Here is an 11,893-nt window from a genome sequence, read left to right as displayed (position 1 = left end):
CCTCTCTCCTTCCTTTCTTTTTCTTTCTTTCCTTCTTTCTTTCCTTCCATCCTTCTTTCTTTTCTTCTTTCCTGTCTTCTTTCTTTCTTTCTTTCTTTCTTTCTTTCTTTCTTTCTTTCTTTCTTTCTTTCTTTCTTTCTTTCTTTCTTTCTTTCTTTCTTTCTTTCTTTCTTCCTTCCTTCCTTCTTCCTTTCCTTCTTTCCTGTCTTCTTTCTTTCTTTCTTTCTTTCTTTCTTTCTTTCTTTCTTCCTTTCTTTTTTCTTTCTTCCTCTCTCTCTTTCCTTCCCTTCCTTGCCTCCCTCCCTCTCTCCTTCCTTTTTTCTTTCCTTTCTCTTTCTTTCTTTCTTTCTTTCTTTCTTTCTTTCTTTCTTTCTTTCTTTCTTTCTTTCTTTCTTTCTTTCTTTCTTTCTTTCTTTCTTTCTTCCTTCCTCTCTCTCTCTTTCCCTCCCCTCCTTCCCTCCCTCCCTCTCTCCTTCCTTTCTTTTTCTTTCTTTCCTTCTTTCTTTCCTTCTTTCCTGTCTTCTTTCTTTCTTCCTCTCTCTCTTTCCCTCCCCCTTCTTCCCTATCTTCCTCTCTCCTTCCTTCCTTCCTTCCTTCCTTCCTTCCTTCCTTCCTTCCTTCCTTCCTTCCTTCCTTCCTTCCTTCCTTTCTCTCTTTTTCTTTCTTCTTCCCTCTTTCTTTTTTATTTTCTCCTCTATCCTCCTCCTTCTCCTTTTTTTCTTCTTCTCTCCTCTCCCCCCCTCTCTCTCCTCTCTCTGTCTCTCTCTGCCGCTCCCCCCCTTCCTCTTCCTCTCTCTCTATTAGGTAAGTCCATCTCAATGGGCCTTAGATTCCTTATTGATAAATGAGGAGGCTGCACAGGATAATCTCTAAGGTGTCTGCCATCTCTGTCTCCCATGACTTATTCTTCCCCTGCACACAGTATGTGCTTAATAAATGCTTATTGACTGACTCACTGATTGTAGGACACTTATGGCATTTTAAAATCTGCTTCAAAGGATTGTTGATTTAGAGCTGAAAGAGACCTAAGAGGTCACTGAATTTGTTCCTTTTTCTAACAGATAAGGAAATTGAGGCCCAGAGAAATGAAATCATTTGAGATAATCTTTGTAAAGTGTTTAGCACAGTGCCTGGCACGTAGTAGGTGCTATATAAATGCTTATTCCTTCCTCTCCCCCCTCCCCCCAAATCAGAATCACACAACTAGTATGTGTCTAGCTGCTTTCAGTTTTGAACTGAAGTTTTCCTGACACCAGGTCCAGTGATCTAGCTGCTGGGCCATGATGCTCCTATTAATGACCATGTATTGTCAAGAAGGATTCAGGCCAGGGTCAACTTTGAAGGTTCATCTTTCTTGAACTTTAAGAAAAAGGCATGGGGCAGCCAGGTGCCACAGTAGAGACAGCCCTGGGCCCTGAAGTCAGGAGGACCTGAGTTCAAATTTGGTTTCAGACACGTAATAACTGTGGGAACTTGGGCAAACTCTGATTTGCCCCCCCAAAAAAACTGATTGCCTTGAAAAAAAAAAGAAAGGCATAATCTTTAGTTGGTTTAATTACAGCTAAAGTAATTCCATTATTGAGGAAGGAGGCAGTTCTCTGAGATGTGGAATTAACATCATCACATACATGATATGTGTCCCAGGGTTAACAACTCACACCAGATCCAGCAGCTCTTTGACCTGAAGGTGGAAGGGTCCTTAGAGGTCATCTAGTTCCTTCTCATCATTTTGTAGGTGAGGAAACTCAGAATTACTGAGCATGTGACTTGCCCAACGTCATCTACCTAATATGTGTCTGAGACAGGATTTGGATCCAAACCCTCTGACTCCAAATCCAGCATGATTATACCATTATACTATTATACCATGCTGTCTCTTTAATTTCAACCTTCTCCCCACCAACCCTCCTTTACTTGAAATTCCTGAAGTTGCCTACACATCAACATAGTGTAGAGAGGAGTGATGGGTGTATACCCCTGGGCAAAGTTGGGGTAGGTGGGTGGGTATATGTGTGTTGGGGGAAGGGGACAGATTCCCAACTTGTTTTGTAATTTTCTGAGCTGGTATTCTCCCTGTGAACGTGGGGACAGAAGGAAGAACCTGATGGCTGGCATCACTGGTGACCTGTATAGCCCCCATGGAATGGGAAGTCCCCCAAAGGTGGCCTTTCCCACTCTGGATTGTGAGATTTTTGAGGGAAGGGGCTTTCTTTTACCTCTCTCCTTTTCTTTTTCTTTCTTTGTTTTTGGTATCTCCATCACTTCAAACAGTGCATGGCACATAGTAGGTGCTTAAAAACTCTTTATTGGCTGAATGACAAAGGGAATAGGTGGTGGCAGCAGTGAGACTCCTGCCACAGTCAGTTCACATGTGGACGTAGCTGCCTGAGGAAACACTGTATCCTCCTCCTTTCCCTTCTGGATAGAAGGGCTCTGCCAGGCCTGTGTATGCCACCCCTTCTCTGGAGCAGGTTTATGGCTAGAAGTAGAGGGCAGGAGAAAGGTGCCTCAGAGGGCTTTTCCCACTGGGCAAGAAACAAGCAAGAGAGGATTCTTCCCTTCTGTTTCTTTCTTTTTTTTTTTTTAAAAGCAATCAGGGTTAAGTAACTTGCTCAAGGTTACACGGCCAGTTATTTCTGGGTGTGGTGCTGAGTATCTGAGCCCGGATTTGATCCAGGTCATCCCAACACTGGAGCCAGTGCTCTTACTCGCTGAACCACCTGGCTGCCCCTAAGCAATTGGGGTTAAGTAACTTGCTCAAGGTTACATGGCCAGGTGTTTCTGGGTGGGTGCTAAGTGTCTGAGCCCGGGATTCGATCTCCAGGTCATCCTGACACTGGAGCCCGTGCTCTTACTCACTGTGCTACCTGGCTGCCCCTCCTTCTGTTTCTTAATAATGGGCGGGGGGAAAGGCTGGAGTGAGGGTCAGATTAAATGAGACCTATAAGAAATGGCACAAGCTCTTGGTTATTACTCTCTCAGATTTAACCAGACAGGATTTGATGAGTACTTCATTCATTCATTCACTCTTTCATTCATTTCATTCAACAAAAACTTCTTGAATGCTTGCCATGTAGTGTAAACCAGCGAGCACTCTACTTGTAGTCAAGGAGACCAGGTTCGAATCTTGCCACTAAAACCGTGTTTCCCCGATAATAAGACCTATCCCGAAAATAAGCTCTCCCCTTACTGTGTAAGATTCCTCTAAAATAAGCCTTCCCCCGAAAATAAGCCCTATTGAGATTGCTACTGTAGTGAAGGTGATCCCCTGCGCTACACACTACATTACGGTACCCTCTGTATGCACCGTCCCCCCCCCATTATTAAGAAACAGAAGCCCCCCCCCCCTCCCCCCCCCCCCCCCCACCCACCGCCCCCCCTCCCCCCCCCACCCCCCCCCCCCCCCCCCCCCCCCGGGTGAAACGCATGCCTCGCTCCGAGCTGCATCCAATCAGAGCTGTAGCAGTGAGCGTGTCATCCTGTTCTTCCCCAGTGATTTGCTTATTGAATAAAGGTACATTTTTTTGTTCACATTTACCTGTTTATTAAAATTGCTGTCAATGTTCATTAAAATAAGCCCTCCCCTGAAAATAAGCCCTCTGGTGTTTTTCTGTCCAAAAAAAATAATAAGACAGTGTCTTATTATTGGGGAAACACGGTACTTACTAGCTGGGAGAGGGGAGGCTGGCAATGCCAGTTATATGGAGGAAATGAGGTGATATATGTAAAATGCTTCACAAACCTTAAAATTCCAGGCTAATGTTTGCTCTTTTTATGTATAAGACTATGTGGGAGGAGAGGAGGGGATAGAAGGTGAGTGAGCCATGGTCCTTGCCCTGAATAAGATGAGTAAGTTTCCAAGAAACTTATAACTGACAATGAATAGAGCACTGGCCCTGGAGTCAGGAGGACCTGAGTTCAAATCTGGCCTCAGACACTTGACACACTAGCTGTGTGACTTTGGGCAAGTCACTTAACCCCAATTGCACTCCAAAAAGCTAAAAATTAAAAAAATTAAAAAAAAACTTATAGCTGAGTTAGGAGAGAAGATTCACATACTCTGAACAATACAACACAGATACACAATTAGGCTGTCAGTTATATGGTAATTCATATTTGCCCAGGGTTTTAAAGTTTACAAAAGGATTTTTTTTCATAGGGGTGGGTTAAGTAAGTAGTGCCAGAATTATCATTCCCATTCTCCAGCTGAGGAAACTGAGATAGGAGATGTGAAATGATTTGCTAAGGTCATATAAATAGTAAGTAGAATAGCTGGAATTCTAACCCAGGACCTTTATTTCCAAATCCAGAGAGCTTTCTTCTACAACTGTCTTACCTTTCTCCTCCTTGGTTCAGGAAAGGCATACACAGCCAATAGTAACAATAATAATAGCAACAGTAATGTCAATGTAATAACAATGCCGATAACAGTTGACATTTATATATGTGCTTACTGTGTGACAAGCACTTAGCAAAGATCATCTCTTTTGACCCTCACAACAACTCTGGGAGGTGGGTGCTCTTTTTATTTCCATTTTACAGATGAGGAAACTGAGGCAAACAGAGGTCAAGTTTTTTGCCCAGAGTTGAAAAGAACGTAAGTGTCTGAGGCCAGATTTAAACTCGGGTCGTCCTGACTCCAGGCCTTGAGCCACCTAGCTGCCCCAATCAATCAATGCATTTGTTAAGTAGCTACCATGTTGCGGGTTCAGGGAATACAAAGCAAAAAAAAAAAAAAACAAAACCAAAAAAGAGTCTCAGACCTCAAGTAACTTACATTCTATTAGGAGCGACATGAGCTACACATGTAAATATATAAAAATATACACAAAGTTTTATATATATATATATGTATATATACACACATACATACATATACAAAGTTATTAGTGTGGTAGTAGGGGGTGGAGTACCCTGACAGCTGGGGGGGAACAGAAAGGTCTCTGTACAAGGTGGGACTTGAGTTGAATCTAAAATAAGGGGATGAGGAGGGAATTCCTGGGCAAAAACAGAGAGAGGGAGATGGTGTGCCTATGTGAGATGCAGTAAGGAGGGCACCTTGGCTGGACCATGGAGTACATGAAAGTGACCTATGTATAAAAAGCCTGGAAAGGTAGGTTGGAGCAAGGCTATGAAAACCTGAACAGAAGATTATGTATTTGCCCCTAGAAGCAGTAACTACCCAGGAGGCAGTTGATATTTTCCTCTCATCTCCCTAGAGAAGGATAAATAGGGTGGGATCCCACTCCCCTCCTATCTATAGAGCAGAGCCCTTCCAGTGTGGTGGGGGAGGTCCCAGTTTGCCTTGGTCTCTTTGGCAGATATTGGACCAGTGACCCTCACATCGGATCCTGCTGTGTTCCAGAGAGAATTGAGAGAACTCTATGTACAGGTGAGGCTATCCTCTGGCTCTTGTTTCTCAGGAGCCTTGCTTTACCTAAAGCATTTTTTATCCCCTTCTTTCTCTCCTGCCTATCCCTGCCCAAACTCCTTGGTCAATCGTGGGAGGTTAGAACATCCTGGTGTCTTATTCCATCATCCTAGTCTAAGAGTTTTGGTTGGGGTGTGTATTCTTACACACTGGTGAATCAAGACATTTTTATAAGTCATGAAGGCATATTTTATTTCTAATAAATTTTTACTGGTACATTTTGTTTTTAAGACATCTGCATCTTTAAATGTCTTCCTTCTCTCTTCATAGTCATCCCTCATAAAAAAGAGAAAGAAAACCAATTCAGCAAAACTAACCAAGATATTGAAAAAAATCTGATGCTATGTGTATGTAGTGTTCCACATCATAGTCTCCCACCTCTGAAAAGAAGAGGGGTGAGGTGCACAAAGACACATTTGTGTGTGGAAATGTCCTGGGTTCGATGATTCCCCTCAGTTAGTTTTTGCTGAGGGCAGAGAAAAGAGATAACTGGGGTAGGGAAAAGGGAGAAGATGGGGAAGGCGGTATGGCTTTGCTTGTGAAATTGTTTGAAGATAGTTAGGTAACGGATGAATGTGGAGACAAATGTTTGGTTGGACCAACAGAATACTACATGAACAGGGAGGTTTTGAGATGACTCAACTGTTCTCCCCGTAAGTTACTTCATGTTTCCTAGGCTGAAGAAAGTTAGGGAACACTATCCTAATGCTGAAATGATTTACAGGGTGGAGGTGATTGCCCAGAGATGAGTGTTGGTGCCATCAAGGCAGCAGTGGAAATCTCCAATCCTGGTTCTTTCATCTATGTATTTTCGGATGCTCGGGCCAAGGATCACCACCGGAAGACAGAGCTGCTTAGACTTCTCCAGCTGAAACAGTCTCAGGTAGGCTCCAGACTGTTCCTCTTTTGGAGGGGGCTGGAAGGGTTGGGACAGGGCAGAGCCATGGGGATGTGGGTGCTTTCTGACCCCAGTGGGAAGCTACCACAATAAGGAGAGGAAGACAGGGTTGAGGCCAGTGTCTTTTCTTCAACAGTGTGGGGGCCAGTACCCCAGCTGGCCAAGTGTCGTGAGCCCACAAGTCTGAAGCTAACCTGGTCACTTCCAAGTGTGTTCTCATCCTCCTGGGCCCCAAGCCTGCTGAGGCTGGGGCTTGCAACTTTCTTCCACATGGAGTTATTTTTGATAAAGACCATATTACCCCTACTCCTTTTACACCCTGTCAAAGCTTATGCAATCCATCATTTTCCTGGCATCCAGACCAGTTTTCTTCATATGGCTCAAGAGTTATTTTTCCCATTGTCTCAATATTTGGAAGTGTTGAGTTGTGGGATTTTTTTTCCGAGGAGGCGAGTGAGAAGGGACTGACTCCCATCTGGATGGGGCTGTAACTGCCTTGTGTGAAGGCTTGTCCTGTGCATCTCTGCTGTCAGGTGCCCAAGAACATTATGGTTTTCCATTGTGAACTTACTCTCTAGCTCATCTCTAGGGTTTGGGGAGGGGAGAATGGAGGAATGGTTTCTAACAGGAAGAACCTTGAGAACAAAGCTCTTCCTTAATTCCCATATCTCTGACAGAGAAATTTTCTACACCAACAACATGGACTGAGAGCCAGTTTTCTTTAAGTGTGAGTAACTAATGGGGTTGGATACTACTGGTTGGTCTGGATCTCTCCTCAACTCCCTAAATTTGGTTTTGTCCTCATCCTGAGGCACATCACAGGTTTTCAGGCATAGCTTTGAAGACTTTTTTTCCTTCTTTCTATACTTAAAAAAAACCCAAACAAACCAAAAAACCTCCTTCCTATCCTTTGGTAAGAAACAGTGTTGGCTCTGGACCAAGAGGAACTGAGTTTTAAAGCTTGCTTTACTACTAACTACCTAAGTGATCTTGGGCAAGTCACATCCTTTCTCTAGGCTTCATTTTCCTCATCTATATAATAAAAGAACTGGAATCAGTCAATCACCAAGAATTTATTAATTGCCAAGCATTGTGTGTGCCAGGCACTAAATGAAACAGTATCTACCCTCAAGGAGCTTATATTCTATCAGGGACATCATTTACTAAATATATGCAAAATATATCTACAAAAAAAATAGAGGGGCGACTAGGTGGCACAGTGAATAGAGCACCACCCTGGAGTCAGAAGGACCTGAGTTCAAATATGGCCTCAGACACTTAACACAAAAACTAGCCATGTAACCTTGGGCAAGTCACTTAACCCCAATTGCCCTACCTTCCCCTCTCCAAAAAAAAAAAAAAAAATAGAACCAATTTTTTTTGGGAGAGGTACTAGGAGCAGGAGGGAATCAGGAAAGACCTTAGTAGGAAATTGCGCCTTAGCTGAACGTGGAGGGGAGGTAGGAATTCCAAGAGGCCAAAGTGAGGAGGAACTGAATAACAGGAATGAACGACAGGCTGCCCAAAGGCATGGAGATAGGATGATCTCTAAAGTCTCTACCAGATCTAAGTCTTCTGATCTTCTGATCCTCTGATTAATAATAATTATTATTATAGTCAAAGTGCATTTATTAAGTGCCTTCTACATGCCAGGCACTGTGCAAAAGACTGAGGATATAAAGAAAGATAAGGAACAGTCCCTGCCCTTGAGGAACTCAAAATCTAATGGAGGAGACAACGTGCAAACAACTATGTTCAAACAAGCTACATACAGGATAAACTGGAAATAACCAACAGAGGAAAGGCATTAGAATCCAAAGTAATCAGGAAAGGTTTTTTGTAGAAGGTGGGATTTTTACTGAGACTTGAAGGAATCCAGGGAATCTAGGAAGTAGAGATGAAGAGAGAAAGCTCATTTTAGAGTTGGAGAAACTAAGGCAAACAGAGAGGTTGTGACCAGGGTCACACAGCTAGTAAGTGGAGGCTAGACTTGAACTTGGGACTTTTGAGCCCTGTATTCACTGTACCACCATGGTCAGACTTGTGCTTTAGGAAAATCAACTTGACATCTGAGTGCAGAATGGTCTGGAAGTGTTAGCTATATATATCCCTTTAAGGTTTGCAAAGGACTTTGCATTTATTATTTCATTTATTGTTCACAATAATCCTATTTGGTAGGTGCTATTATTATCCCCATTTTAAAGATGAGGAAACTTAAATTTGCCCAAGGTCACAGAGATAGTAGATGTTTGAAGCAGGATTTGAACTCATGCCTTCCTGACTCCATGTCTGAAACCCTATCATATGACTTCTATTTCTTTCCTCCACATATTTCCCCTTTCTTCAGGAAAGGAAAACCATTAAAGTTTGATTAGCTTCAAGTTTCCTTAGTATACTTCACATTTCTTGTTTTATTCAATCACAGGGAACTCCATTTCTTGTTTCAAAATGAATTTAGTGAGACCTCAGACTCGGTATGGGATCAACTCCAGTCTCCTCAAATATGAGGCTGGTCATTGGACCAAGTTGGTACATTGATAGTGCCAACAGTTACATTATTAGATGATTTAAAAGTTGTGTGATTCTTAACTCTCCCCATTCTCCTTTTTCTAACATTTTGCCACCTTCCCTGAAGCAATATAGTAGGACCCACATAGGACCAGGAACTCTTTGAAATTGGTCTTTATTTTGGGGGTTGCCATAGCTAAAGGAGACCATGGCATCACCTATTCCACATTAGCCTCTGTGCACTTCTCTGGGTTGATCCTTGAGTGGCAGATTCAATTTGTCCACAGCACAGTATATGAATCATTTCCATCATGGTAGAACCTATCACAGTTTTCACTTTATTGTCATGGCCTTTATCCAAGGTTTTGTGTAGGAGGATCCGCTTTTAACATTACAAATTTTCAAGAGCCCCACAGGTCGAGATACTAGTTTTTCTATTGGCTTTTGAATGAGGAAAATACGGATTTTCATAGGGATTCATAGATCCCTTGAAATAAATGGGTCAGAAACCATTGATGAGGACCAAGCCAGTTTCCTTAAATGCCTTATAAGGTTGTTGCTTTCTTCACCAGAGATCCACAGGTGGGTAGAATTCTGGGGAAAGTTGCTGCCCATATAGATACTAGAATTTAGAACTGGAAGTGGCTTATAGAGATCATTTACTCTAACTCTTCTCATTTTATACATGAAGAAGCTGAGGATGAGAAAGAGGGGAAATGTCTTTACAAGGTCACACAACCATGTTACAGGAGAACCAGGAGTCAAATCCTAGTCTCTTGGCTCCAGATCTAATGCATTTTTCATTCAATTTCATTTTTGGTGTCACCCTCTTTTAGGTGGTCTTTGTGCTGACAGGTGACTGTGGCGACAGAACTCATCCAGGATATCTGGCATATGAGGAAATTGCTGCCACCAGTTCTGGGCAGGTGTTCCACTTGGATAAGCAGCAAGTGAATGAGGTACATCTTGTTTTAAGGAATGATTTTCTTTGAGGAGGAGGAAAGAAGGGATATATTGGGAAATAGAGGTAACATAAAAGCAAAACATACTATTATCCGGCTATTTAATTCCATTTACCAAACATTTGTTAAGTGCCTACTGTGTGCAAGGCTCTAGGGACACTTGCCAACCTATAAGTTACTACTTTGGACAAGTGAATGTGGACAATGTGTATATAGTTAGACTTGGTTGATGTGTGAGTTAGTTCTGCTGCCAGAGGTTTTGATGTTTCTGCAAAAAGGGTGGGGGAGGTGTCTTCTCATATCTCTTCTTTGGGGTCAGGTTTGATTATTATAATTCAATTGCATCCAAGTTCTTGTTCTTGTTCTCCTTCCTTGTCTTCATCTTTCCATTTATACCACTGCAGTCATTGTTTTTCTAGTTTTGCTTATTTCACTTTGTATCAGTTAATATGTCTTCCTATACTTTTCTATTTTCATCATGTTCATTGTTTCTAATGTAAGCTGGGTGCCAAATCCACTCAGGGCATTAATCTCCTCTATTGAGAAGAATGTCCCATAACAATGGATTTTGGGACTTAGGTTACATTTACAACACTGTAATCATTCCATTATATTCACATACCACAATTTGTTTAGCCACTCCCTGATGGATGGACATCTACTTTGTTTCCATTTTTTTTTTCTACCACAAAGAATGCTGCTATAAATATCACCCATTTATTTTTGAACTCAGGTCTTTCTGACCCCAGGGTGAATGCTCTATCCACTGCTATTCATTTGTTTTTACTAGTCTTTTCAAACCAGGTATGGAGGAAGAAGTGAATTTTGTGAGACTCCTGTCTGTGTTATGGTTAAAGGAAAGAAGATTCTTCCCTTTTTAGGAATTGGCACCAGAGTCTGACTGAGCGCATGTCTTTGCAGGCACATTGTACTAGGTTCAGGGGTTCCTTTCCTGGGTACAAGAGTAGAGATAAACTTAGGGTTCATGGTCTCCAGGGTTGTGCTTAAATAACTGTCTTAATTCCCTTGTGAGGGTTGATTTTTGTATTCTTTTACCACACACTAAGATTTCTTTTCAGTATCTCTGGTTACCCCAAGAGCTGAGTTACTAAATCCCCAAGAAGAAATAGCATATTGGTAGAGAACTGGCCAGGTCCCCTGCTCCCAGGGCTAACATAGATGGCCCCCCTTCGTCTCGCCATACCTCACCAGTCCTGGATCCTGTAAACAGGCACATAACAGATGCCCTTTATTACTTGTGGGTCAATCAGCAAGTGCCTGCTTTAGGCTAGCCAAAGAAACTTTGTTGAAGCAGAGAGCTGGAGACTTTGCTGGTGGAAGTCCCAACATTTCTGGAATTGTCCTGGAATGTAAGCTTTAGAGGAGTAGAGGGGGAAGGATTTGGTTAGATTAGTGGGCTGGAGTTAAAATGATTGCTGATTGTATGGATTAGCTGCTAGACAGGGGCCTGGAACTTTTCTTTTTTCCTGGATCCTAGTCACCCGTGCTTGTTAATATAATTGCCTAGTGCTGAGAAGGGAGCCCATGGCCCCTGTCAGATGTTCCAGGCTTGCACTGTGGGCAATTCAGTACCTTGGAAAGGAAATTTGGGTAGTCTGGCTTTAAGTATCAGTTCTGGGAGCTCCTACAGACCTTCACTTGAGAGTCAGTAAGGTATAGTGGGAAAAGTATCCAACTGAGGTTCGGTAGACCTGGCAATGCCAGGATACAAACCGCATGACTTTTCACAAGTTGCTTTGCCTACCACTTGTCTTATGGGTAAAATGAAGATACAGCAAATATTAAGCTCCTGCTGTATGCAGACCATTATGCTAATTTCCAAGAGAGATAGTTTAGATCCAACATAGTACCTATGTCATAGGGTTAAAGAGGGGACTGGGGGATTGAAAGTTGGAAGGGACCTTACAGCTCATTTAACCCAACCATTTTATAGATGGAAACTGAGGCCCAGGGAAAGGAATGTCTTGCCCAAGATAAGGCACAGGTTAGTAAGTCTCCCCAGAAACGATTGCACATAGTAGACATTAAATAAATGTTTGTTAAATGAATGGAATAGCAGTGCTGATAGACCCA

The 11,893-nt window shown here is 42.5% G+C and overlaps 2 protein-coding genes across 2 annotated transcripts in view; one reads left to right on the top strand and one right to left on the bottom strand.

Moving 5' to 3' along the window:
* Positions 1-11,893, top strand: part of HMCN2 (hemicentin 2) — a 186,074-nt gene that overhangs the window by 15,425 nt on the left and 158,756 nt on the right. The window contains 3 exon segments of the mRNA XM_069069359.1: positions 5,322-5,392; positions 6,156-6,314; positions 9,674-9,796. Coding sequence (XP_068925460.1) covers positions 5,322-5,392; positions 6,156-6,314; positions 9,674-9,796 — 353 coding nt within the window.
* LOC138147020 (splicing regulatory glutamine/lysine-rich protein 1-like) lies at positions 19-1,781 on the bottom strand (the record flags this gene model as incomplete). Its single annotated transcript, XM_069069172.1, has 4 exons — positions 1,772-1,781; positions 655-797; positions 316-432; positions 19-96 (listed from the first exon to the last, which is right to left on the bottom strand). Coding segments are annotated over exons 1-4 (348 nt in total), but the record flags the coding sequence as incomplete, so codon positions are not given.

The sequence above is a fragment of the Petaurus breviceps genome, unplaced genomic scaffold (assembly GCF_028583685.1).
Source record: "Petaurus breviceps papuanus isolate PSGF00001 unplaced genomic scaffold, PetGlider_PUasm1.0 90779, whole genome shotgun sequence".
In the NCBI taxonomy this organism is placed as follows: domain Eukaryota; kingdom Metazoa; phylum Chordata; class Mammalia; order Diprotodontia; family Petauridae; genus Petaurus; species Petaurus breviceps.
The sequence above is the reverse complement of the archived record's forward strand: the minus strand, read 5'-3'. Positions and strand labels throughout refer to the sequence as shown.